Source organism: Argentina silus (genome assembly GCF_951799395.1).
Source record: "Argentina silus genome assembly, chromosome: 4".
In the NCBI taxonomy this organism is placed as follows: Eukaryota; Metazoa; Chordata; class Actinopteri; order Argentiniformes; family Argentinidae; genus Argentina; species Argentina silus.
In genome coordinates this window covers 9,050,737-9,077,955 of record NC_139658.1, presented here as the reverse complement: position 1 = coordinate 9,077,955, position 27,219 = coordinate 9,050,737, and the positions used below count along the sequence as shown (strand labels likewise).

The following is a 27,219-nucleotide window of genomic DNA, read 5'->3' as shown; positions in this document are numbered from 1 at the left end:
TGAAACAGCACAAAAAAAAGAAAAGAAAAGAAAAGTGGAGATACGACGCAGTGATAGCATTTCTGCGTGTCCACTCTTTTCCTTGTTTTGGTTGCTGCATCTGCTGTGCGCGCTCCCATGCAAGAGAGTCGAGCCTCCAAGCTTCATTTCATTTAGTGTGAGCGCGGCGTAGAGACGCACTCTCTGAGCGAAACACACCACCACCACCGCTGGCGTCCAACACCTTCAATCCTGGACCATGAGGGGTTCTTGTCGCCCACTAAGCACGCGAGACAGGTCAGGTAGGCTTCAACACCGATCAAGTCGAGCACGGCTAATTGTGTTCATTGCCAGTTTGTCATTTCATGGTTGGATGCGATGAGTGAGTTGGAACGAGGACGTGCAGCAGCTCGAGTGTGTATGTATGTATGTATGTGTGTGTGTGTGTGTGGGGCTAGCTAACGCACGGCGGAGGAAGTAAACAAGCTCGTCACGTAGGCAAGGTCCAGAAAACAGTTCCCTTTTTCCCTCCGGAGGTCATTTTTAAAAAGCGATGTCAACGCAGGTGTCGAGGAGGCTACAAGCGAATGTTTTAGAGAAGCAAATGTAAGTTTGAGTGTTTGCAAAGGCCGTCGCTAGTTCTCCTGCCTGTTAGCATCACAGTCTGGCTAGCTGTGCCAGCGATAGTGTCCAGTGGTTACATGTTGCGCCAACATGAATGATTTCTTTAGATTCAGACATGTGCAGGGCTGTAATGGACACCCCCATTTGAATGAGATACGGTGCATTTAAAGCTGTCGACAACTGGGGATATGGAATCGATGTTTAGGATTGTTTTGTTCATGGTGGAAGAAACAGCTTCAAACTGATGTCAAATATGTTGTTTATTCCTTGCCCTGCACCCCAGGCTCTTGAATTGACAGCTGCTGGAAAAATAGACCAAAAAATGGTAGCTTAATAGCAAGAGATCAGCTGGGAGCAGCAGCCTGTTGAGGGCAAGCTTTTGATGCTTTTTATGTCGAGGTTTTTGCTCCTGGGAATATTTAGTTGTTTTTAGACGTTGCCAGTTTTTAATAGATTGGATCTTCTTTTTTTTAAAGCCAGTCTTTGTTACAGGTTGCTGTGATTGTTAGTGGCTCCATCTCATGGTCCATCTGCCTGTCAGATGCTACATTTCAGATGCTCAGATGTTTGTGTGCAGTAATGTCAATTGTTAAGCAATGTGCATTGGTTTTGAAACCCTTGGGGAAACTACAGCCAGTGCAGCTTGCAGGAGAGGCAGCTGGCCCTGCTGGCATCCAACCTCCTTTCATATCACACAGGCTTAACTCACCATTTCCTGTTACAAAATCACTAGAGGTCTGATTGTTATGTCAGATTTGTGCAGACAGAAGGTTGCTTTCTCTTTGAACAGTTGAACAGAATGCCTTTTTCTTATTCAATTTCTGTGCTGCACATAGACTCACTAGGATAAGTCAGCATTACCAGCATTCTGTAAAATGTTAGATATTAAAAGATGAAAGTGTATTGTTTCATTTGCTTGTTTTTTTAAATGTGTATTTCCTGGTTTCACTTCCCAAATATTGCCATTGTGTCGAGGCCTAATGGAACAAACCAACTTTTTGACACCTGTCCATTCATTCGTCCATTCAATATAGCACTGCAATGTCTGCGGTTGAGTTACTGTTATGGAACATTTCTACATAGGCCGATTTGAACAGGTGTTATTGAATGTAGGCCTAATCCTATGACTCAGTTATTGCAGCATTGCAATATTATGCAAGACTCTGGGCAAGAGAGTCTGAAGGATTTTAAGGATGATATCAGCAACATCACCGCCCTATTTCATTCTTGTCTGTCAGCGTTTGTCTCCTGTGTGTTGTTTCACACAGGGACGATAAACCTTTAACTTCACATTGCGTAGGTATGCATAAGTGTAATCAAAGGTGAGACCTGTGACAGCTTGTGACAAGTGGGTAAACAATGCTAATTCTCTATAACGCATTTAGAGACTGTTGCCATGTGGTTCACACATCGTGAGTGCACAGCCTACGGTGTAGAGTCACAGAAAAACAGGAGCCTACTGTATGTCATGTCTCAGTATGTCATGCCTCAGTCATGTCACTGTCATCTAGTTTCTGGTAAATCCTTCTGTCTTTTCCAGAATTGAGCAAGCCCTATGGGCGAGACCAGATCTCCCTCTCTGTGCCTGCATCATTGTCGATGGCATATGTATACGTATGTACACGCACGCACACACACACACACACACACACACACACACACACACACCCACACCCACACCCACACAGGGACAGGATTACTATAATTTCCCTCTGTGTTTACCCCAAGCAGGCTAAAAGCAGGCTATGTTTGTTGGTTTCTCATGATATGATGTCATGTCAGTGTACTAAGGATTGGTGCTCTGGCTGTTCTCATGAAGGGTGTGTATATAAGAGATGAACAGAGAATAGGATTTTCTCTCTCACAGTGCACCTGTGCCCTGAGCTGCAGTATGACTGGACTGGACAGGGACAGGATGAGTCCTATGTTCTTGGCTGTAGCCACAACATTGAAGCCCACCCCACTGGCCATTCATCTCCCTGGGCTGCCTGAAGCTCTGCCAACAACCGTCTCCCAGTGCCTGTAAATCTGTCTGTGTGCACCTTTCTCTCTCTCTCTCTCTCTCTCTCTCTCTCTCTCTCTCCCTCAATCTATCTCTCATAAAGCCCATGCACTTCTTTCTTGCTCGCTCCCTCCCCTTTCTCTGCCCATTCCTCTCACATTGTTCCCTTTTCTCTCCCTCTTTCTCTGATAGTCATTGTAAATCTGTCCTTTTCTAACTTGCTGTTTGCCTCTCCTGCTGCCTCACTCTCACGCTCCCTCCCTCCCTCCCTCCCTCCCTCCTGCTCTCTATCTGTGTGAAAGTTCATCCCTATGCTTGGAATCCCATTAAAGGCTTCGGGTGGGGTCTGGGGGGGGGATTTTTATTTTGCGTGTGCACGTGCAATTGCATGTTCATGGGTTTATGTTATTGTCTGTGAGCATGAGTCTGTAGGGCTCTGAGAGAGCAACCGTTTCTTCTCCCCCCCTACCTAGCTAGCACACATTATGAGCACAGGGGCAGCATGAAAAGGTGTTTTTATTTTGCATTTCAATATGGTCAAATAAAATCTTTATTACTGATAAAGAAATATGACCTTACTCTCATGTTCCTACCCTGAGGTTTACTGTTTGACTGTTAGGACTGATTGGTGGGTGTGCTACAGCATGAGTCAATATTAGTCTGAGAGAGAGAGAGAGAGAGAGAGGGTGGTGTAGTTGTTTGTATGGGTGTGTGTTGTTTAGTTGTGTTAAGGATTAAAAGATTCAGAGTGTAGGCCTTCCATTGCAGAGCTGTCAGGAGGCAGAGAGTAGAACCTAACCTCTGTGTCGAAATGAATCCTGATCCGTATTAGCCCTCGATTAGCGTCTGCCCTTGGTGGTTATCGTCATAAAGTCATTGTGACTGATATTTCCGTGACAACCAGTTCGTCTCTCATGGCCAGTAACGTTCTGCAGGGAACATGTTGAAGAGAGAGGAAAAATGTCAATGCCGTCCTTGAATGCCATTCTTTTGTCCTTTGTTGAGATGGGAGCATTGCTTCCTGCATGTCTAGTTCTTTACCCTTTTGGTATGCGGTTGTTCGGGAAGTATCTCATGGACCTGATGAGTTGGTTTGACAAATGTGTTGTGGATTTGTGTGGCAATGTGAGCTTAACAGGATGACTGGAGTGATGATTAATTGATGAGAGATAAAAATGTACCTCGTCAACGGCAATTAACAACATATGACATGTCCACACATGCAATTTGTTCGCCTGTCTCCCCAATGCAACACACGCACACGCACACACACATGTACGTACGCTATGCCAGATGCACAAACTCACACATGAACACACACATTAAATTAAATAAACATGAAGAGAAGAACCATGTTAAACCCATTTTAAAAAATCTTCTGCTCTGTCCTTGAAAGAACTCTTTCACTCTCTTTGACAAGGCAGCCCCGTCGGCCTATTCGTTAGACAGACATAAAAACAAATATAATAAACGATAAGATATTAGTCGGTAATAGACAGAGACATCAGAGATGGAGGGGAAGGCTTGTTCGTGGCCATAGGCACTGTTTGTGCTTTGGACAGATCCCCTGTTATCTAACTGTATCTATCTCCTCTGTGGCTGCTCTCTTACTCCTGCTCAAGGTCTAGAAATAGATGCTCTGGAAGAACACTTCTTGTGGATCTGGAAGCTGTTCAGGGAGGAGGAGGAGGATGATGATGATGATGATTAATGCTGACAATCTGTGATACAGAGGTGAGGAGGCCACATTGGTCTAAAGCAGGCCGGCATGTTCAACACATGTCTGTCTTTGTCAATGTTTGAAGGCCAGTCCACCCACTGGAACATTCTGTGTCATCCAGCGGGGGGAGGCTGGTGGAGGTAGAAAAACCTGAGGATGGGCTGATTGTAATGCACGGGACAAAATGAGGAACGGTATCCTAATTCCATTCCCTGCATTAAAATGAGCCTGTCCTCCCGATTTCTACCTCCGCCGGCCTCCTCTGGTGTCATCATAGGGACGAACGCAACAGAGAGAGAAAGAGAGAGAGAACGGGTGGCATGTAGCCCAGAAGACGACAGACAGCGAGAGAGATGGGACAAAGAGATTGATAGAAGAGCATGGCGTTGGTAAAGAGGAGGTAAGGACAGAGAGGAACAGACGGAGAAAGGATGAGAGAGAACGATGCAGCCTCAATCCGGTCAGTTCTGGATTTGTCATCCTGTTTTTTTTTTTTTTTTTGTCTGCAGTGCCTAGACAGCATTAATCCTCTTGTCTCATGATCTTTTGTCATCCGCTGTCATTATTCTGCTTATAGGAAAGTGACACTTTAACCCAGAAACCACGTTTATTACTGGATGTGGTCGCGTTATTTACGTCCTCAGTTCCAAAAAAACGTGTTTGCCCATAAAGAGTGGAGGAATTGTGTGTGTGTGTGTGAGTGAGTTAGTGAGAGTAAGATGATCAGAGATTGTGTAGGCTAAAGTAGCCTTTTAGCCTTTTGGCTAATAGGATTAGTCCTGCTGACACGCTGACTGGTCTGGGACTGCTGTAACCCTGCACTGACCACTTAGCACTGACCACTTAGCACTGACCACTTAGCACTGTCAACACAGGCAGAGAAAGGATGGAGCTATCTCTAAGGGACAGAGGACCACTGTGCTACTTTGACTTGTCAATTTGTCAGTTGACATACTTTTCTGAAGTGATTTGCTCAGTTTGTATGCACGTGTTTACTACGTCGCTATAGAACTTTACACTTTGAGGTGGATCCTTATTGAGATACAAATGAGGTAATAGCCTAAATCCATAATTGGTTGGTTCTGTGACGGTCAAGAGGCCTCCTGTGCTGTGGGACTCTAAAGGTCCTGAGCAGCCCTGGGAGAAAGTTGGTATACAACACCACCCAGTGTTGCAATGGAGATACTGCATCTGTTCGTCAACAAATAAACCTGTGTGCTGCTTAAAGTGCTCATCGACAACAATGGCGGGCGCTGCCGCATTCAGCAATGGGGGTATTTTCTCTGTATTGTTTGATGTACAGTATTGCAAAAAGATGCATTTATTATTGCGATTAGATTTGTTTTCCTCTTTTAAAACTGAGTCGACCATTGTTAATAAGAGGTCGCCTCGAAACTTCTCATGATCAGAATGTGATCGTAACTAACATAAAGAGTATTTAGCCAGCCAAAAGCGTATCACTCGTGGAGCTCTGTGCATGACGATGCTGCGTCTCTGTGCCATTAGAAAGCACAGACTGTTAGTATTTGGGTTTAGATAATTTATCCCTGACAAGACAGTTTCGATATGCCATGGTGTATATTTGGTATCGACCAGGAACTGTCCACGCTTTTACCACGGTGTTTATGAGCAGCTCCCAGCAGCGAACACGCCCTCCCGACCCCCGTCTCTCCCCCTACCATTGGCTAGGAACTTCGCTCTCTCATCTCTAATTGGTTGAATTCCCATCATCATTCTCTGCCCATGTGTGCTGCATGTGAACAGCAGAAGACTTTTATTTTGATCTAAAACTCGTGCGTTTTTCTTCTCCCTACCTTCCTGAGTGGCCCTCTTGCTTACTCTATGCATTTTGAAGGACGCTGTTCTCCTGCATTACGGTAGCTGTCAGTGACTTGTTATCTATGCCCGAGTCAAAAACATGAAATGCGGTGGAAAAGGTGCATGAAAGAAACAATCCTTAAACTGTTGTGACATTGACGGTTTCCAATTCACGATAGGTATTAATCCATTGTGAAGAATAACTCGATCATTACTCATCATAAACGTTGGGTTTTGTTTTTTTCTGGACGGGTAGTCGTCGACGTTCAGTAGAAATTAAAGGTCTACTTTGCCTGTTTTAATTATAACAAACATGTATCTGAGAACCCAAAGTAATAAGTTCTTATAATGGTTAACCTGTATTTATTGTTTTAAATGCAACGAAATTCCTATCAAGTTTTGTTTTTGCTCTCCTGTATCATTTTGATAATATGGTTCTGCCCCTTAATTACGCATTAAACCTTGAACATGATGCAGGCACGTACTGAACATGATGCAGACACATACTGTCCCTCCTAAAGACGTCTTCACCCCCACTACCCCCCTGTACTAGTTTCTCTCCTGTTAATAAAATAAATAAATAAATAAAATAATTCCTTCTTCTAGCATTGTGACTGCCTATGGCCCCTGGTCTGAGCATTGATTACTTTATCTTATGATGACTGATGAATAGATGATTCACTTACTTAAACAATTGTATTTGTTCTAAGTCGCTTTGGATAAAGGCGTCTTTTAAATGCCATAAACGTAAATGAACATGATGCAGGCACATACTTAACATGATGCATGCACATTATGAATCACAAGTTCTAAAGGCATTTCTGGTAAGACGTTTTTTTTGTTTTTATTATGTTAACTATTTTGTGCGCTCAGTTTAGTGACATTACGGTAATGATATACATTTGATGTTCCTCTGCCGATATGACATCCATTCCCTCGCAATTCTGCTGCTCAGATCAGCGAACATCAAATACCACCTCTGTCGCATAGAAACAGGTCATGGTGCAGCAACCAGGATGACTTCCACCGAAGACATTATTATGGCAACATCACCCCGCGAACTCACTCAAAATCCACTGAAGAAAATATGGATGCCATGTAAAAACGGGCTCCCTGAAAAGCACATTTCACAAAGAAAGGGTAAGTTGGCGTGGTGAGCAACTGACGAATGCCAACGCCAGTATAGAGGGGGACAAGTGTGGACTAAATGTTCCGATCTCTGATCTAATGTTGTACTCTCTGGAACTTTGAGGATCTCATTTTACGCGCCACTCGTGAGGTGTCTTCACTGCGGCGTGGCGCAGAAGGTGCCGCCGCGCTCTCAAGGTTTACCAAGGGTGCAATATTGCATCATATTCATTTAGTCTAGATTTAATTGTTATTCGACTTGGTATATTCTCTATGTATATGCTGAATTCAAACCATTAATTTAGGAGAACATTGCATACACATAAATTGCAACAGAGGAACGAGCGTACCTACGCTCACGGAAGCGCACTGAATTTGACCAGATGACATGACAACGCACCCAATTTGGAATTTGACCGCATACTAACCAAACATCCTATCCGTAGGACTACAGTCATTGTTAACAAGGTTATTTTTATTTGAAGTTGCCATTGTTAATCCAACAGTATTTTAGCAAATGTGGGCACACTGTAAGCGAATTTGTGATATAACATAAGAGCACCATGTTTGTTTAAGTAATTGTTTGTTTGGACCGCCGACTGTTTTGTAGCCCAGCATCATTGAGAAGGGACTGGTAAACTATTAAGTAAGCCGCTGTTATTGTTGCGCCGCAGAATAACAGCTATGTAGCCACCTAGGGTCAAAACAAAATGTGGCGGAAAATGCACCGAGTCACCCCAGATATCCCCCACATAACCCGCTGTGGGTTCATAAAGGTCCTACGAAAGGCGTGTTTGTGAAGGACTGTAGGCTAGATCCTATGTAATCTTTACATTAAAGTAAATACATTTCGCATAGGTGTCCTAAGTTGTTTTGGAAAGGATTGTGTGTATAAGAGACGGCAGTGCCCTGACTGTTAACCAGGCAGAAGGTGATTATGCTGCAGTCTGTGTCGGTCTCTCCTGGTGCGTCTCTAGACTGGAGCGCTGTCCCTTTTTCGATGAGTCAACCTCTAAAGCTCTGTCCCATTTTCGATGAGTCAACCTCTTTTCTTTTCTTTCCCCTTTGACCTGTTTAGTAGTATTAGGCTCAATATAGAAAAAACTGAAAAGGCAGAACAAAGAACCATGCCAGGTATTATATGTTTACACTAATCCTGAGTTCCACCCTTTCTCAATCAACCAATAGGGCCAGTGGTGGGGATTACAGTTGGCTGAAAGATTGTGTCGTTTCCCTCCCTTTGTTCTGAAGGGGGCTACATAGATGACTTAGTCCAACAAGGTTGGTGGTCAGTGTTTTCATGATGTCGCTCAAATGTGCATATTGGCACCAGTTCTACACAGTAGTTGAGGTGTTACTTCACTCCCAGCACACCTTGCAATTCACCATAGCTTAATTAATGATGAGAGAGAGACAGAGAGACAGAGAGAGAGAGAGACTCCAGAGGACATTTTCTGCTCGAGTTGCTCTCACGTATGGGAATGATTTTCAGAGATCCCCTCTCTGACAACACAAAGGGCTCCTTCATGCCTGTTGCTCATCTCTCTGTTCTACTTTCTCCATCCCTCTTACCTCATTCCTCACATTCCTCCCTCTTGTCTTTCCTGTAGTCTCCCAAATCTGTTAGGCACCATGAGGTGTCAGAAGTCTGTTACATGTGCTGATTGGAAGTCTGTCCTAAAGTGTTTGGCAAAAGACCATGGGTCATCTGTCTGACACAGCCTTTCTGTTGTGATTGTGATAATCTGTAGAATAAGATTTCTCCTTATATGAAAGTCTCTTTGAGAGTTCCTCACCTTCAAACAAATGAGCTGAAATGGTCTCCAAAATGTTAGTCTCCAGGGTCTAGTCCACTGATCTATCTATAGGGTATATAGATCAGTGGTCTAGTCCACTGATCTATCTATAGGGTATATAGATCAGTGGTCTAGTCTAATACAGGTCTGACTAACTGTGTAATTAGATCCTGCCTGAATGGGGCAGTGCTCCACTCGACTAACAACAGACTGTGCCATCCACTGATGTTCACTGTGTGTACAATAGGGCAGTCATTAACCCCCCCCCCCCCCTCTCTCTCTCTCTCTCTCAGTATGTATGACCAACTGTCCCACCCTCATAGTGACGGTTGGACTGCCCGCGAGAGGGAAGACCTACATTTCCAAGAAGCTGACTCGATACCTCAACTGGATAGGTGTGCCCACCAAAGGTACCAAATCCAGCACCACTCTTTCCTTCTCTCTTGTTCTCTTACTCTGTCTCTCTCCGCCCTGTAAGTTGCGCTCTATGCCTGAGAGTCTCTGTCTTGTGTTTAGAGTTCAACGTGGGTCAGTACCGGAGAGAGTGTGTGAAGATCTACAAGTCCTTTGAGTTTTTCCATCCAGACAATGAGGAGGGGCTGAAGATCAGAAAGTGAGGAAGGGAGAGGGCCTAGTTAGCCAATCACTGTCCTTATCTTATTATACTTATCTTATTAAACAGTCATAAAGAACAGCCTCTTTGTTTAGGTTAAAATGGCTGGGGACTGCCTGTTAGCCAGTTTGTAATACCTTGAATCAATAGATTGACTGACCATGTCTTTTAGCCAGTTTTCAGTACTTTGAATCAATGTAGTGTGTGTGTGTGTGTGTGTGTGTGTGTGTGTGTGTGTGTGTGTGTGTGTGTGTGTGTGTGTGTGTGTGTGTGTGTGTGTGTGTCCATAGGCAGTGTGCGTTGGCTGCGTTGAATGATGTCCGCCAGTACCTGAATGTGGAGGGAGGGCAGGTGGCGGTGAGTAGATCAGATTAGGCTCTAGGTGACAGATGTAGTTGTCAGTGTGAGTGAATAAGGATTGTCTAAATGACTGAAGTGTCTTCCTGACTCAGGTGTTTGATGCCACTAATACCACCAGAGAGAGGAGAGGGACCATCACCAGGTTTGCTCAGCAGAACGGGTTCAAGGTATGCTAAAACAGGGCCAGGCTTTGATGGAGTTTGTTATTGGACCTTTTGTTGACCTCTAGTGCTTTACTGTGTACCCACCTACGTCTGTCCATCTCCTAGGTGTTTTTTGTGGAGTCGGTCTGTGAAGACCCGGATGTCATTGCTGAGAACATAGTGGTGAGTGACATCTCTGATACGCTTGTTTATTCTTTGTGTTGCACCTGATATTATATAAGATTTCAGAGGTGACTCGGCAATTATAACTCATGACATTTTCAAGAAGTAAATTATTCATATTCTGTGTCTTGTGAGACAAATTGTTTCAATGTTGTGTTGATATGCTAGGGGCAAAGTTTCAAGTGTTTTTAGAGTGTGCATCATACAAAAGTGAGATAAAGCTCTTCCGATTTTCTGTCTAATAATTTCCTCTTCCGGTTATCTATTTCCGGTTCCTTCAGCAAGTGAAGCTAAGTAGTCCTGACTACATTGACTGTAACACAGAGGAGGCCGTCGAGGACTTCATGAAGAGGATCAAGTGTTACGAGAACTCCTACGAGCCACTGGATGAGGTTCTAGACAGGTCAGAAGAATACAGACTTACTCAAAGCACATTAAACCTTAATTTACACTGCGGAGCCAAACTGAACTAAGCTGTGCTGGTCTGGTCTAGTTACACATCCACTATAGCTTTAAAGCTCCTAAAACAAGGTCACCAGCCAGCTCACCAGAATAATGGTCACTCGTACTGTAACCCCCCCCTCCTTCCTTCCTTCCTTCCTTCCTTCCCTCCCTCCCTGCACCTCCAGAGATCTGTCCTACATTAAGATCATGGATGTGGGCCGGCGGTACCTGGTCAACCGGGTTCTGGACCACATCCAGAGCAGGATTGTTTACTACCTGATGAACATTCACATCACACCGCGCTCCATCTACCTGTGTCGACACGGAGAGAGCGACCTCAACGTCAACGGTCGTATCGGAGGAGACTCTGGCCTATCTGCAAGGGGCAAGGAGGTGCGTGCGCGTGTGTCTATTTGTGTTGAGACTTTTGACAGTGGTAAACACATGCCTAGATAATGTATGGTTTTACCCTGGATCAGGGTAATCAGTGGAGGTTGGGTGGACGGGCTCATTGTAATGCATGGAACGGAATGAGGAATGGTACCAAACACACCAGCCTCCCCTGATAAACACCCAACACTTGGAAATGCTGAGAGTTGGAATTGTATTTATATGCACGTACAGTACTGTACATACAATGGTGCTTGAAACATCACACAGTTCTCCTACTCTCATTACATGACCGTATCTTACTCTTGTTTCTCCGCTGCCCTCCCAGTTTTCCATGTGTCTGGGGAAGTTCATCCAAGACCAGAACATCAAAGACCTGAAGGTGTGGACCAGTCAGATGAAGAGGACCATCCAGACAGCAGAGGCCGTGGCAGTGCCCTACGAGCAATGGAAGGCCCTCAATGAGATAGACGCAGTATGTGTGTCTGTGTGCGAGAGAGAAATAGAGAGAGAATGTATTTGTGTGTATGTTTTTGTTTTGACTTGTCCTCTCCATCTGCCCAGGGTGTGTGTGAGGAGATGATGTATGAAGAGATCCAGGAACATTTTCCTCAGGAGTTTGCACTGAGAGACCAGGACAAATACCGCTACCGCTACCCTAAAGGAGAGGTGAGTCCATCATGGCAAACATCCTGATACTACCATCCCAAACTAACCGTGTGTGTATATTGTGTGTGTGTGTGGTTGACACGTCTCTGGTTCTCCCCTCAGTCGTATGAGGACCTGGTGCAGCGGTTAGAGCCGGTCATCATGGAGCTGGAGAGGCAGGAGAATGTACTGGTCATCTGTCACCAGGCTGTCATGCGGTGCCTGCTTGCCTACTTCCTGGACAAGAGTGCAGGTACTGTATAACCTTTAAACGACTATCACCCCTCCATATAACAGCTTTAACCCTGATTACTCAACAAACAAAACCAGTGGTACAAGGGGAGTCTTTTTTTCTTGTGCTTATCCATTAGTCTAACATTAATGCATTATTAATGTGAACGCTTCAGATCCAATCAAACTAAATTGGATTCATTTAATCTTACAATGTTTTTTTCTTTTGTGGTCTTCAGAGGAGCTGCCTTACCTGAAGTGCCCTTTGCACACTGTACTGAAGCTGACCCCTGTGGCTTACGGTGAGTACAGTTGCATCACTGATGTACAGTTCCTCCAGTTGAAAATTGCGTTCATTTGTGCTAAATCCAGTGCACTGCTGCCCCCTAGAGGCTTGAGGAATTACAAAACATAGCTGTCTGCTGTCCACAATCACCCTTTTTGTTTCTTCCTCTTTTTCTTTCTTTCTTTTTCTAATGATTGTTTCCCTCTCTACCTACATGTCTTTCTAGGTTGTAAAGTAGAGTCTGTGTCCTTGAATGTTGAGGCAGTGAACACCCACAGGGACAGGCCAGAGGTACGTACCCCAGAGCGGTCAACTATTGCTGGGCTTTCACAGTCCACTGAAGGGGGACGGAAGTACCAGTCTCATTAAAACATGTCCTCTGTTCCATATTGTAGGAGGAGCCCAACTGACCAAGTCCCCTAACCTCATCTGTGTCCTCGGACTCATTCAAAAGATTGCAATAAGTAGAGTTATAGATATAGATTCAGATACTTGGCAGTTGGCACAATTCCTTGTTCTGCATGACAGAGAATCTTGGGGTTTCTCTACATTTGATTAAAAAAAAATAATAATAATAATAAAAAAAAATAATAAAAAAAAATAAAATAATATATATATATATATATATACACTGCACCCTCTTGAATACAGTCCTTGTGACCAGTGCTGACCCTTCCCCTTTCTTCTCATTCTACAGAATGTAGAAATATCACGCATGCCGGAGGAAGCCCTGTACACAGTCCCCGCCCACCAGTGATCCGTTTCAGCGGCCAAGACCCTTGTGACATCACTCACTATTGCCACTCTCACTACTCTTATCAACAATGTTTAGCTTTTTCCTATTTGTTCCTCACTGGGATGGAAAAGAGTGCTTCCTGATCTTTTATTGGATAGATTTCTCTTTCAGGTTGTTTTTATTAATTTTTTACTCTGTTTTTCACCTGATCGTTCTTGATCCTTCTCAGCGATGAAAGACTAGACAACTGGAATCCAGTTCAATGGTGACTAACCCCACTATTGGGGTGTGTGTGTGTGTGTGTTTATGTGTTTGTGCACACGTGTCTGTTTGCCTGTACATATGAACATCTGATGTGAATACTATTTTGAATACAGTACATATATATATGGCTTTTAATCAAAACGTAGCTTTGAACTTTACTGAGATCATATTGTTTTGTCTGACAATATCTGTTTGTGTGTGTGTGTGTGTGTGTGTGTGTGGCAAAATATGTCTTATTCTTATTAAATGTGTTCAGCCTTTTGTCAGCTCTGTTCACGTTAATCAATCGTTTTGTTACATTCGTGTTCATTGTATTACCTTTTTAATACATATCTTATGTTTACAAGCTGCTGAGGCTGTGAAAGACGCAAAGCAGGGACGTGAATTTAAGTATTTTGATATGTCTAGCCAGGCAATGTAAAGGCATTTTTGCACATATATTCATTCCAAGATAACTTCTGTTAAATACTGATTGACAAGTTTTGACCATGTTTCATAAGTGATCTATCCCTAATTTGTGTTCTGCTGTGTTTAATGTATACAAGTGAAGGGTATTTGATGTCAACTCTATTGTACTCCAGTAACACCAACTGTTAAACATTGATAGTTGTTGTGGACATATGTTGCTAGTATCATAACACACCAATGCACATGAAAAGGACTGCTATTGCCTGTGTATATGCACAAGTCATAATTACTCTAATCATCAATAATGCTGTGAAATGTCATAATTAACTTAACTTCCTATGTGATTTCCAACACCACACTCCTTATTTTACCAATGTCTTGTTTATTCATTGTTGCTCTCTTATTAAAGTGTCAGGACAACAATGCTTTAATGTAAATAAGATCGAGATGGAAAAAATAAATATTTTAAGAGTTGACCTTTGCTGTTGTCTTCTCATTATGACATGTTCATGAAAGGGTTATCTGCTGCACTATGGCTCCATGACGAGTGTATGCACCAAGGTACAGTACCAGTAACTCTGGTGGATTGGATTTCTGTTTGTATTACTAAATATATAATATAAATATTTTACAGTTGTTCTCGGTTGCTAAGACACTTAATGAAACTGGTGTCCACTTGATCTCCATCATAATCTAATGAGCACAACAGTTCTTTTTCTGCAAAACATTTCTCATTGCTTTCACACACAATGCAACTGCTAAGCACATTTTTGCAAAACAGTAAACACAACTCTACAAAAGATGCATGTTTACTCAGTGGAGTAAATCATGTCAAACTAAATTAAAACATTTGGTCGCAGTTTATGCAAATTACTCTCTTGAATGTGAACCTCTTCTGCCCACGTGCAAAATGTCTTTGCACAATCGTTCAATCAGCCATCAGTCCTTATTCATGCATAAAGGAGGTCAACTCTGAGTTGATATTTCCAAGAATGGACCAAGTAAGAGGCAGAGGGCAAGGACAAAGGAGAGGTCGAGGGTCCATAGAGGTAGAGGGATCCATAGAAGAAGAGGGGCCCATAGAGGTAGAAGGGTCCATAGAGGTAGAGGGGTCAATAGAGGAAGAGGGGCCCATAGAGGTGGAGGGGTCCATAGAGGTAGAGGGGTCCATAGAGGTAGAGGGGTCCATAGAGGAAGAGGGGCCCATAGAGGTAGAGGGGTCCATAGAGGTAGAAGGGTCCATAGAGGTAGAGGGGTCAATAGAGGAAGAGGGGCCCATAGAGGTAGAGGGGTCCATAGAGGTAGAGGGGTCAATAAAGGAAGAGGGGCCCATAGAGGTAGAGGGGTTCATAGAGGAAGAGGGGTTCAGATGTTCAGAGGGGAATACAAAGAGCTAATCTTTCAGATGAAATTCATGCCACAATTATTGACCATGTTGTCAATCATGGCCTTTCCATGAGAGAGGCTGGGCAGCGGGTCCGGCCCAATCTATGGAATGAATATTCAGGAATGACAATAGGTAAGTTATAATGCTATACCACACTGTATTTCAGTATTACTGTACTGTATACAGTACAACATATGTATAAAACAGTTGTTCTCAATTCCCTTCATGTGACCATGAAAATGTTTGTACATATTTATTGTATTTCTAGAATTCAAAAACAACCACACTGGTGGCAGAGGTAAAGTCAATAAGGGTATACTGATGGTTGGGCAGGTGGTTCGTCTCCCAGGTAACAGGGAACCTGTACGTGGCGAAGGCGGAGCCTAACGACACAGGGAACTACTTCTGTTTCACCACCATCAACATGGACACCAGCATCACAAGTATCTTCAGCAAGGCCAACCAGCTCACAGTGCATCCTGACGGTGTGTGTGTGTGTGTGTGCGCACAAATATGTTTGTGTCTGGAATTAGGTTTGGGTGTGAGATATAAAATAAGCTATTTGTGACTTCCACAATACTTTTTTAATTATTGATTAAGTAGTTGAGAATATTTAGCAACAAACAGTGGACAATAGAGTGCAGTATGCTGCTTTTGGATGAAGAAGGCGTTTAAACGACTGTTGAACAATTTGCTTTCATGTTGCTTTCACATTTTCTGAGGTAACATTCCATTTCTCTCGCCACAGCGAACCCTAGGAAGTCTGCTCCGAGCATCAAAGTGCGCTTCCTGACAGAGACCTACGCACTAGCAGGACATACCACCCAGCTGGAGTGCTTCGCCTATGGAAAGTGAGTTGATACCATTCCTCATTCCATTTTATGCATTACAATAAGCCTGTCCTCCGATTTCTGCCTCCACCTGCCTCTTCTGACACACATAATACACACAACTAGCTCTTCCTATTTTTAGTTCAATTTCTGAGCCTCATCTCACCTCATGTCTGCCTTAGTAACAATCTCTCTCTCTCTGTGTTTTCCCCTTCCCTCTCCCCACCTTCCCACCTTCCCTTTCCCACACCCCACTCTTTCCACCTGCATTCACATTTTCTTTTCTCTCTCTCTCATTTCTGTCTCTCTCTCCTCCCCTTCCCTCCCTCCCCCATCTCCATCTCTCCCAGTCCTGTTCCAAAGCTGCGCTGGAGGAAGGTGGATGGCTTGTTGCCGTCTAAGGCTGGAGCGAGTGCCGAGGGTCCCATCCTCACCCTGCCTGATCTGAGCTTCGATGACGAGGGAGTGTACGAGTGTGAGGCCTACAACTCAGAGGGCCGCGACACACACCAGGGACGCATCAATGTGCAAGGTAGGGAAGATACATACACACACACACACACACACACACACATCAGAGATCCATCACCAAGCAAGGGTATGGCACGCACACGCACACACACACACACACACCAAATTTAAAGCATAGACATTGTTTGATTAGTTTCCTACAGAGAAATCTCACCAAAAAAAAAGACTCATCCGAATTTTTCTTTATTTTTATTCTTTATTTATCTTATATTATTACTTTTATCTTATCCTGTTATTACCTTCGTATTACTACTACTACTTAAACAAAATAATTAAGTATTGAGTAAACACATGGGCACAGTCTATTCAATCAGTAAGAACTGGAGGTCCCTGGAATGGCCTCCAGTTCATCCATCTCCCCCTCTGAGTCGGAGCTCACACGCTGCCTCTTTTGTGGAGGCTCCACCACCTCTTCACGCTGCCTCTTTTGTGGAGGCTCCACCACCTCTTTACGCTGCCTCTTTTGTGGAGGCTCCACCACCTCTTCACGCTGCCTCTTTTGTGGAGGCTCCACCACCTCTTCACGCTGCCTCTTTTGTGGAGGCTCCACCACCTCTTCACGCTGCCTCTTTTGTGGAGGCTCCACCACCTCTTCACGCTGCCTGTTTATCTCTTGCTCTCTTCTCTCTCTCCGGGCCTTTCTCTTCAGCTTTTTCATTCTCCGCTCATAGACCTCACGCTCTCTGGAGCGGACCCATTTAGCATAGTCCTCCCGTTCTGAGTGGAAGCAGGACCGCCTCGCCTTCTCCTTCATAGACAGGGAGCTGTTGGACTGTAGCTGTGAGAGGTGGTACTGTTCTACAGAGATGAGCTCGTTGAACAGGTTCTGCTGGCACCGCTCCATGCAGTCCAACTGATGGACACTGAGCGTGTCAGGCTGCAAAGTAGTCTGAATGCAAGGCGTGGCAGGCTGTAGAAAAATATGAGGTCAGGATGTGTGAGATAATCTGACTTGTTTCTGGCTAACATTTCTCAAATGGTGCACAATTTCATGAGTTCTTTAAACTGTTTTGAGAGTTTAGTAAATAGAGAGGTACTCACTACAGCTGGGAGCACCCGGGGTAGGCTTGGTGCAGGGGGGGGATTGAATGTCCCCACGTATCTGAGGTCATCCACTCTGATTGCCCCAGGGGGCAGCACTGGGGCAGAGGGCATGTTGGGTGTACCAGCATTGTGAGAGGGGGCCGTCTGCTCTGGCAAGCAAGATCGAGAAGGGGAAGGCTGTAGAAAATGAAGTCAGGATATGTTTTGGAGAACTTTTACCATGGTAAATTCACTCATTCCAAATGCAGGTAATCTGACTTGTTTCTAAGCAATAATTTCTCAAATGGTGCACATTTAACACAAATTAACAATTCATTGAAAGTGCTTTTTAACTGTGATGAGAGTTTGGTAGATAGAGAGGTACTCACTGGAGCAGTGAACTGAGCCTGGGGGGTCCACCATACTTTCCTCTCTGCAGCAGGGAGCACCTGGGGTGGGCGTGGTGCAGTGGGGGGGTACCCCACCATGGTGGGAGGCTGAGCCTGGTTGAATGTGCCCACGTTTCCGAGGTCCTCCAATCTGATTGGCCCAAGGGGCAGCACTGGGGCAGCGGGCATGTTGGGTGCACCAGCATAGCGAGGGGAGGCCGCCTGCTCTGGCAAGCAAGATCGAGAAGAGGGAGGCTGTAGAAAATGAACAAATGATAGAATAAACAAATAAGTAAGATGTACAGTGACTTTATAGTATAGTATAGACCGTATAGTCTAAAGATCTTGCTAGGAGATAAAAAGAGAGGCACTTACTGTGGACGTGGTGGGCTGTGCATCAGGTGTCCGCCTGTCTTCCTCTTCTGAATCAGAGGATGATGGAGGAGGAGGAGGAGGCTGGAGAAAAAGTGGTCAGGATAAGTTTTGGAGAACTCTTACTATGGTAAATGTTATCAACCTACTTGTAGATTAACCGTCTTCTTTCTATTTCACTATTAGTTAACAGTATTGAGAGTCTGGTAGAGAGATAGGTACTCACTGGAGCAGTGAACTGAGGCTGGGGTAACAGCATAGCTTCCTCCCCTCCAACACAGTGCACATGGAAATGGCTCAGTGCATCCCCTCCCCGGAGGGGGACCGCTGAATAAGACTATAGAAGATGAACAAATAATAAAAAATATGAATGACAATAAAAGAAAAGAAAATGAACATATTGTCAAATAAACCAATAGGTAGGATATTGTAATATTCAGGACCTCCTCTTCTTCCTCCTGTACCACCAGTGGTCTAGGGGGCTGCACTATCTGCAGGTTGAAATTGCCCACATATCTCAGGGTCTGCCCTTGAAGGTTCACTGGGATCGCGATCAGAGGGCCTAACAAGAAGTGTGGAATGGGAGGCTGTGGCTGACCTGAAAGACACATACAGTATACATGGTTGTAGAACTTAACAAGCAGTTCTATAAAGCACTTAAACTCATTTTGAACTATTGGACTATTGAGAAGTACTTCAAAATAAGCCTTGGCAATTGCCTTACTGCAGAAACAAATGCTGTAAAGTTTGAAACTCACCATTGTTGATGGAATTTGATGGTCGTCTAAGTTGTCTATTGATGCCTTGTGGTAGTCTTGGGTCAGAGGGGTCAATTCGCTGGAAATTGAAGCTCATTTTGGAAAAAATAGGAGTCTTTGGAAGCAGAAATTAATCATGTGTCTAGTTTTGGGGTTGTTACCACCGAAACTGAATTCTAAATCAACATTGGCGCCTATCAACCATTCTAGATTCCAACATTCCGCTGAAGTTGCTATATTTCATTGTGATATCATAGTCAAATGTCATTGTTTTTCTGCAACTCAGAATTGCCATGGTAATGAAATGGAATGTATTCAAATCAACACTGGTGCTTATTTACCAAACATTCTAAATGTAAACATTGTAAACAAGCTTGAGTTATCTTGTAATGTGATGTCACATAATCATCTTGCCATTGAGAATCACATGAACTGGACATTTTGAATGGTCAGAGGTGCCAGTAGGGTCTTGGCTTCATTCAACCTTTATTTTGAGTGGATCTCAGTTCCTTCTATTGGGTTGTAGTGGTAGTAGTAGGAGTAGTAGTGGATCTGTCCACTACTTCCTGTCCTTAGCCAACGCTGTTCATTCTGTATCCTGTGATGACATCTGTTTACATTCCCTTATCTCCTTGTTTTCCTTTTCCATCCTTCCTTTCCTCTCTTCTCTTTCTCCAGGCCTCCATGACTTCCCCCCAAAGACCAAGAGTCCCTAAACGGCGTACGAGGGGGCAGGTACCTTCCTGGCCTGTCAGCCCCCCCCGCCCACTACCCAGGTATTGGGTAGGAGTGTAAAGTCAATAAGGGTATATTGATGGTTGTAGTTATTTATTGGGCCATTGTGTACCGATTGATAGAAATAACTTTTAATTCGCAAACAAGTATGTTTTGATGCAGGTAGTTGATTTTGTGTCCTGTATTTAATGTTGAGAGTCTTAGTGCATTTAGCAAACTAAATTTGTCATTCTGGCCAACGTGTTTAAACTTAATTCATAAAAAATTCATATAAAGTATGATATGTTTCTGTCACTATCAACTGACTGACACTGTGAGGTCTCCTCTCTTGTTCCCTTTTCTTCGACATTGTTTGAAACTTGTACTGTATATACAAATCAACAATATCAAATCACATCCTAGTGCCATACATAAAGAGTTTTGCAGGTGAGAACAGATCCAAGTAATACACACGTGCATGGAAAAATAATAACAAAATACAAAAGAGCGATAAAGGGATTTATTCATCATCACTGCCAGCAATATTATTATCATCATAATCATTTCCATCAATGATAGGGTCTGCCCTTTGTATTAAGACAAGAAACATGTTCACCAACTCATTTTCCTCATGGTTGAAGGTCTGTCGTAACAAAAACTTAGCAAAAATGATATACGTGTGCATATAATATTTATATAAAAAAAAACAAAATAAAACAAACCATTTAAATTATCAGGAAAAAAATCTCTATGCGTTTCCCTGTGCTCACTAATATTGATTTGGGGTTTCATTTTAAGGACCCGCCCTGATTTAATACTTTGTTCTGAAGGCAGAAATTAAATGAGGCTGTAAATATTCATATGTACAAACATCATTATTTCTGAGCACAGGGATACCTGGATTATGAAGGGCCACACCCGACTGGTCAGATGCATCTTTACTTTTTGTGTTTCTCCACTGCGATTGGCTGGTCACACCAGTGGCCCTCCTCTTCCATCTCTCTGTCCTGTGATGCGCATCCTCCAAGAAACCATTGCGACGTTGGTGATCAGTATTAGGAATGTTGGGGTCTTTTTTTCAGAACTGCAAAAAGCACAAACAAAGATGAAATGTACAAGCTAACACTAAAAGGTTCAAAGAGACCTACAGACTGACAAGCAAACAGGAAAAAGAGAGAGAGACGGACTCAGATGTACATTTTTAAGGAACTCCTCAGCGACAATTCTGGCCCTGGCGTTGACGGACAGCTTCATCTCACTGATCTCCTTGTCGATCTCCTCCATGAAATGGATGACAAAATCCACCAGCTTGTGCTTGTACATCTGCTCTGTGTGGAAATTAGTGATGAGAAAGCTGATGTCATAGCCCTGGAGAGGAATAAAAGGAGAGGGAAAGGAATGGTTAATGGAATAATGTGACACTGTGAAACTGTTTTGCTTTATTTACTGCCAAATCTCTAGTGGCCGGACATCCAGCATTTGTCGTCTTTCAAGTGTTTCAAAGAACGCTAAGGGAAACAAGGCCCACACTGAGTGTGAATATGACTACTTGTGGGCTATCAGTCAAGGGCAGGGGGAGACAGGAGACAGGAGGGGTCAGTGCAGACATGTCATCCCCGCCATCCGTCCCCCCACCTCCCCCAAATGCCAAAATTGCCAAACTATCCCTCTCAATAATAATAGGATTATGTTGCTGCATGACTTTTATTTTGAAAAACAAACCGCCGGTTTCGTGGCGGGATTTCTATTCTGAAAGGCCATATTTTCAGCCTCCGCTTCAGAAGCATCATTAGCTTTCTCACTGCTGCGGTAAAGTAATTGTAGGCAACAACAAACAGGAAGCAGAAGTAAAAAGTGAATAAACCTTGAGATGTTAGGAAAACATGTTTTAATTGAATATCCACATTCAGTGACACCATTGTCTTCCGATAGATAGTGCAACTCCATCCACACTGCTGTGTCCGATCGCTCAACAAGACAGGTAGTTAAGGCGACACGGGTCATGCTAGAATGAGAATGACCTGTCGTAAGACAATGCAGTCACGCCGCTATTCAGTACAGTATAACGTGGCACGGCCCTACGACTGATTGGACTGGACCAGAGTTAGTGCCCCTCTGCAAGGCCCCCCCGTAGCAATTTACTATTGAAACAAATTCCAAGGCTGTCAGTCGTCTCTTACCTCCACTGGTTTCCTCCTCAGGATGAAGAAGTTCTCGGCTCTCATCATCATGAAGCGCATAAACTTATGGCACAGAATCTTCTCAATCTCATCTGCCTGCAGACCAATAATAACAGAGCAGTCAAGATTCAACACCACCCAATCACAGGACAGAGAGCTCTGGTAATGAAATCACAAAAGTAAGCCAATCACATCATGTCAATCACAAAAAAAAAAAGCATAGTCAGCTACATAGAGGAAAACCATTACAGCCCCGGTCCTGGCACTTCTGGTTTGGGTAACAACAATTGAGGACAAGACAGAGTTTGCGATATATATATATATATATATATATATATATATATATATATATATATATATAAAAAGGTGTACATGAAAGCAACTAAAATCCGAGGGATTCTTTTCGGCAACAGGGATTTATCAACGTTTTCAAACCTGACTTGTGCCTAAAACTAGGTTAGAGTCTTGTAGCCGGTGGTGTAAGTCATACAGAAACATTGAGGCCGACTGACCTGCTTGACAGCAATGCTGACTCGGACTGAGTTGATGGAACCCTCGATCAGAACCTTCTCCTTATCATTACGACTGATGATGACAGGCTGCAGCAGCAGCTCTTTACTGCTCCTGAGAGGGGACAGCAAACACAAGTTCACTCTCACACTCTCTCTCACACACACACACACACACACACACACACACACACACACACACACACACACACACACACACACACACACACACAGATTCTGTCTTGCAGACAGAGACTCACCTGACCTCCACCTCTGGCTTGTTGTGGCGCTCCACCACCTGTGAGGAGAAGTTCTCCAGACAGAGGGCGGCCTGTAGAGTGGCGCGCACAGCATTGAGGTACGGGCGCAGAGTCGCTGTCTGGAATAGGAGGGTGGGGAAGATTGTCAATACTGACTGGTGTTTTTTTTTTTTTTTTTTTTTTTTTTAAAGTGCATACTTCTGTCCTCCTAAACCACCGCCTCACCCCTCTACATACAGTGCAGTCAATAGCCCTTTGCCTAAATCTTACACCTTGAAGAGCAGGCAGAAGTGCTGAAGTACAGGTCTAAACCTGCAGCTAGAATTCTTGGCATACTGTAGTCCTCCCTTGCAATGGCTGGGCTTGGGCTAAGGCTAACCACAGAGCTCAGCAGTGCAGATTTAACACTGGTTTCTAACAGCAAAACACTGACTTCACAATCCATACTGTACACCAAGGCTGGCTAATGCATGAAAGAAATAACAATGGCTGCAAAAAGGAGACGTGATACCAAATGTTGACTCAGTGACCAAACCTTCAGATATGCTTTTTATAAAAAGAATTAACCACCGACATGAGTAAGATATATAAATAGATCTCATACATCTCTGCCTCTGCTCACAGCAGGCTATCTGGCCATAGAAATGGGTCAACAACATAGGAGTTTGGCTCACTATTACACAGTTGTAGGCCTAATGATAGCTGTTACACATTGGACAATGAAGCAGGCTTAAAGAAGAAAGGCAAAGCTTTGCTCAGGGACCTCTGAATCACCCATCGTACACTTTCTTTAGTTCTTCCCCCCGTATCGTTATTTTCCCCCCGTATCGTTATCGTAAAATAACTCAAGATTAACCGTCGACATCAATTCATTTGATATAAATGTCTTTTACTGGAATGCATCCATGCACTCTTTAGGCATATACTGTCACATCTGTCCACCAGCCTACTTATTACATTACCAATCAATAGTGGATGCGGATAATAATGCACTGATTCAATAATGCTTAAGTATTGAAGCTGGGTGCATTCATTTGGCAGGCAGAAGTTGACAGTTCTATATGGCTCTGATGGGGACCAGCTAGCTGACTGAGATGTGCAAGAGATGTGCAACTCCCCACCCCTCACCCGTGTCAAAAAGATGTTCGGTCTACGAAAATGGAATATAAATGATCCGATTCAGTATAAGGTTCCAATGAATGTAGATCTCAGATTTGGGTGGGGATTCTAATAGACGTTAGCTTCCTCGCTAGCGAGCTAACAAACCGATGACAGGTTAGGTAGCAAGCGAACTACCGTAGAAAGCCACTGCTCGCGTATGGCCACTCTTTAAATGTCAGGTTTAATATATTTCTCGTCGTGTGATTGACGTTCAGATGTTGGGAAAATATGTCTAATTTCAGTGTAAATGTAAAATTCCCTTACCATTTCTCTGTATCCGCAGGGGTAGAAGACGGAAGTACACTTCGTCGTCAGGGCTCTTCCGTGACCCTGTGTACTCACCAGAATATACCACTTACTGGACCTCATAGGGGAGTCTGGTTGACTACGGGATGCCCAAAATGTACGTTATTTTGCAAAGTGAATAGGAAAAATTTATTTGTTTTCGTCTTATTTCAACCCTATTATTACCCTATTATTTTGTTTAAATAAAAACCAATTAGTTATATAATTCCCCAATTTAAACCAGTGGAACATATGAACAGTTAAATCCTAAATGACACGATCTGCAAATCAACTTTGTGATCACATTTGGACAAATGAATTAATTTGTTCAAATGGGTTCAAAAGAGACAATAGCCTACTCAATATTGAATGACGGTAATTGTCTCATCATTCTTATCACTGTAGCTGGTGTTTTCTTCCTTATAAGGTAAAAGGACCTCTCCACTATTTCTCCAAAGCAGGGGGGAAAACTTACAAAGGCTGAGCCTTTGTTTCTGTCTATAACTGAAATGCCTGATTCATATACTCAGGTTATGATGCATATTAGATGACTCTAATACGTCCCATTTCTCTGCCCTTCTCCTGAAGTATGCATTTGTGCACTTTCCCATATGGTGCCTATGCTTCTGTCCTATACTTTTAAATGAATGTGGAAAAGTGATCAAGTGCATACTTCAGCAAGTGGGATGCAGCATATGTGTTTTAATGTTGGGCTGAAGCAAACGCCGCACACCCTTGCTGAATGGATGCTCTTAATAGCCCTCTATTTGTGTTAAACATCATAAATCTACCCATAGAAAAACTAGGAACCTCATGTCAAACGGCAGGTTATCAACAAATACAAAGTAGAGGCACTAAGGAAAAGGGAACAGTGGAATATTTGCAAGTGGAGTGCAGTGGGAACACAAATGTGTGTGTATATATACACATTTATATAAATAAATAAATGTAGAAAGCAATAAATCTCCTAGCCTATATGCCAGTATACACCCAAAATGATAGGGCCGATGTGTGTTTTATATAGTCACTTTGATAATAATATTTGTTTTTTTGAGCCTCCAAGTAAAAAAGAAAAGAGAAAAACTGAATGTATCAACATTTATTTACAGGGGATGCATGGGATTTGGAAGGCAACGATAGGCAATACATATGGCAAATAGTCTGAAACACAACCATCAGTTCTTGACAAAATGACCAGTTACAGCTGAGGAGGTCGATGGAAATAAATCAGTTTCACTTTTGTAACCCATTTTGCATCGGACAGCGTAGCCTATGGGGGCGTTACCTACAATTCAGATCAAATGTGGGCGCTAAAGCCATGATCCCAGCTAACCGCTACCCCAATGCAAGACAAACATTAAGAAACGGAATAATTCGCAAACATCAAAACAGAATTAAATCTGCCAAGCATAATACAAATAGAAAAATAAATGAAACTCGTAGCCTAAATGCACATAGGCCCAACCATGATATTTTACAAAACTAAAAGTATAACCATTGCTTTTTTTTTTCTTCTTTTTTTTACAACAAAAAAAAAGATGTATAAAAATAAAAATCTAAAATAAAGTCTTATGTCGTCTTCTACTTCTTCCTCGGAGACCTCGTTGGTGTTGGTTTGCTGGCTTTCTTCGCTGGCTTCTTGCTCTTGGCTGCTGCGCTAACCTTCTTGGGCTTGGCAGCCACCTTCTTTGGTTTAGCAGCGGGCTTCTTCTTAGCAGGAGTCTTCTTTTTCGGACTAACCTTTGCCTTGGGTTTCTTGGCCGCGACAACAGCCCTTTTGGGAGTCGGTGCTTTTTTTGTGGTTTTCGTTGTGGTCTTGGCTGCTGGCTTCTTCGGTGCCGTTTTCTCGAACTTCTTTTTGTTGAGCCTGAACGAGCCGTTCGCCCCTAAGCCCTTGACTTGGATCAGCGTGTCATTCAACACCAGGGCGCGGACGGAATACCGCAGGTAGGTTCGCCCATTCTGCTGATCGAAGAAGCTAGCCTTCTTAGCTTCGTTGTAAATTTTTACCAAAGACGAACCGTTTCTCTCATTCAACGTTTTAATGGCTTCTACCACCAGCACACTGTACTTGCCGGGCTTGCTCTTCTTCTTCTTGTTTCTCTTCTTCTTCTTGGCTGGACTGCTGGCTATTGCAACCACCGAGGATTTCGATCTACTGGCAGACGCTCTCTTTGCAGCCACCGGAGCCACCTCGGTATCAGTCCCCTCACTGTCGTTTGCCATGGCGTAGGAACTTTGAAAGGACGATCGTAAGACCTGTCAAACGTCTAGTCTGTTCCGGATACAGGACCGCCTATGTGGATGACTTGCCCATATAACCATCACGCGGACGTGATTGGGAACAACAACACAGATTGTTGCAGTGTGTTCGGAGTTGTGCTTTTGACGCTAGTTTAGAGGTGTTTTTCTTTTATCAGGGACGGTTTTTATGTGATAATCAGTGACCTTTTGAAAGTTTAAACGATGACATTCTTGCTGTATTACGGCCATATCAGTCACTGTCGAAATGTCCTATAAAACAGTGAAAGTCAAGAGGGCTCTTCACAGTCGCAGCACTAAATCGGATGGGGGCACCCACTTTAGGAGTCAAATGCTTGAAAAATATACCGTATTTTACAAACTACTAGTTTTAAAGCAACTGTTCAGAGTGCTGTCAATCGAAATTGACTAAGGCCATCCCGGTAAACCGAAATAGCACTCAAATACAAACGATTTAATTTGTGTAAACTAACACAGCAAAACGCCCTCGCGTGGCAGCTCATTGACAAATCGAGATATGCACCCCCTTTTCACGCGCTTCACCAACATAATTACACTATAGCCTAATTAGCCGTAATGAAAAACGATGCACTCCATCCTAAGAAACCGAGGTGATAAAAATTAGAAAGCAAAAATAGATAATAAAGATCGAGAGCGTTATCAGAGAATTGAGAGGTAAATACTTGGCCAGCAGTGATTTAATATCACACACTGACAAAATGAATTGGTTATTATTGAAAGAAATAGACACACTAGGCCTATGTCAACCTGCGACGCGCAGACAT

The 27,219-nt window shown here is 43.4% G+C and overlaps 5 protein-coding genes across 15 annotated transcripts; 2 read left to right on the top strand and 3 right to left on the bottom strand.

The window, feature by feature from the left end:
- Window positions 1-14,247, top strand: pfkfb4b (6-phosphofructo-2-kinase/fructose-2,6-biphosphatase 4b). Of its 10 annotated transcripts, XR_014554168.1 has the most exons (15): window positions 6,900-7,283; window positions 9,361-9,477; window positions 9,584-9,680; window positions 9,971-10,037; window positions 10,133-10,207; window positions 10,310-10,366; window positions 10,648-10,769; window positions 10,996-11,203; window positions 11,529-11,675; window positions 11,765-11,869; window positions 11,972-12,101; window positions 12,319-12,381; window positions 12,592-12,656; window positions 12,761-12,829; window positions 13,063-14,247. XR_014554168.1 is itself a non-coding variant. In XM_083667755.1 (14 exons), the coding sequence occupies exons 1-14, from the start codon at window positions 533-535 to the stop codon at window positions 12,732-12,734; spliced, it is 1,458 nt and encodes a 485-aa protein (XP_083523881.1). In that variant the 5' UTR covers window positions 322-532; the 3' UTR covers window positions 12,735-12,754. The 10 variants fall into 10 exon arrangements, 9 of the variants coding, with proteins under 9 accessions (XP_083523885.1, XP_083523882.1, XP_083523881.1 ...); XM_083667755.1 differs by lacking the exons at window positions 6,900-7,283; window positions 12,761-12,829; window positions 13,063-14,247 and adding exons at window positions 322-585; window positions 2,144-2,217 and having other exon boundaries at window positions 12,592-12,754; XM_083667753.1 differs by lacking the exon at window positions 12,761-12,829.
- A 518-nt stretch (window positions 14,248-14,765) lies between these two features.
- On the top strand, window positions 14,766-16,804 carry LOC310803039 (contactin-2-like; the record flags this gene model as incomplete). The annotated part of the gene is made up of 5 exons (XM_083667676.1): window positions 14,766-14,774; window positions 15,510-15,645; window positions 15,909-16,011; window positions 16,341-16,515; window positions 16,799-16,804. The coding sequence occupies 5 exons, from the start codon at window positions 14,766-14,768 to the stop codon at window positions 16,802-16,804; spliced, it is 429 nt and encodes a 142-aa protein (XP_083523802.1).
- A 27-nt stretch (window positions 16,805-16,831) lies between these two features.
- On the bottom strand, window positions 16,832-18,122 carry LOC310803038 (uncharacterized protein; the record flags this gene model as incomplete). The annotated part of the gene is made up of 3 exons (XM_083667675.1): window positions 16,832-17,431; window positions 17,563-17,709; window positions 17,934-18,122. 3 exons carry the CDS (start codon window positions 18,120-18,122, stop codon window positions 16,832-16,834), a joined length of 936 nt encoding a protein of 311 aa, XP_083523801.1.
- A 2,160-nt stretch (window positions 18,123-20,282) lies between these two features.
- On the bottom strand, window positions 20,283-24,206 carry arpc4 (actin related protein 2/3 complex, subunit 4). Of its 2 annotated transcripts, none has more exons than XM_083668120.1 (6): window positions 24,152-24,206; window positions 22,727-22,845; window positions 22,470-22,581; window positions 21,958-22,053; window positions 20,961-21,145; window positions 20,283-20,848 (listed from the first exon to the last, which is right to left on the bottom strand). In XM_083668120.1, the coding sequence occupies exons 1-6, from the start codon at window positions 24,152-24,154 to the stop codon at window positions 20,833-20,835; spliced, it is 531 nt and encodes a 176-aa protein (XP_083524246.1). In that variant the 5' UTR covers window positions 24,155-24,206; the 3' UTR covers window positions 20,283-20,832. The 2 variants fall into 2 exon arrangements, with proteins under 2 accessions (XP_083524246.1, XP_083524247.1); XM_083668121.1 differs by having other exon boundaries at window positions 20,283-20,861; window positions 20,975-21,145.
- Window positions 24,207-25,262: 1,056 nt separating this feature from the next.
- Window positions 25,263-26,448, bottom strand: h1-10 (H1.10 linker histone). Its single transcript, XM_083669291.1, has one exon. It carries the CDS (start codon window positions 26,396-26,398, stop codon window positions 25,754-25,756), a length of 645 nt encoding a protein of 214 aa, XP_083525417.1. The 5' UTR covers window positions 26,399-26,448; the 3' UTR covers window positions 25,263-25,753.
- Window positions 26,449-27,219: the final 771 nt, after the last annotated feature.

What these genes read in the sequence shown, in the direction of transcription:
- h1-10 (XM_083669291.1), bottom strand. Translation starts at nt 26,398, where the DNA reads ATGGCAAACGACAGTGAGGGGACTGATACCGAGGTGGCTCCGGTGGCT.
- arpc4 (XM_083668120.1), bottom strand. An exon ending in TCAGCATTGCTGTCAAGCAG is followed by an intron (nt 22,054 to 22,469) that starts GTCAGTCGGCCT and finishes ATTGGTCTGCAG; the next exon opens with GCAGATGAGATTGAGAAGAT. An exon ending in TGAGGAGGAAACCAGTGGAG is followed by an intron (nt 21,146 to 21,957) that starts GTAAGAGACGAC and finishes ATTCCTCTCCAG; the next exon opens with GGCTATGACATCAGCTTTCT.
- pfkfb4b (XM_083667751.1), top strand. Translation starts at nt 7,049, where the DNA reads ATGTTCCTCTGCCGATATGACATCCATTCCCTCGCAATTCTGCTGCTC. An exon ending in GCACATTTCACAAAGAAAGG is followed by an intron (nt 7,284 to 9,360) that starts GTAAGTTGGCGT and finishes TCTCTCTCTCAG; the next exon opens with TATGTATGACCAACTGTCCC. An exon ending in TGGAGGGAGGGCAGGTGGCG is followed by an intron (nt 10,038 to 10,132) that starts GTGAGTAGATCA and finishes TTCCTGACTCAG; the next exon opens with GTGTTTGATGCCACTAATAC.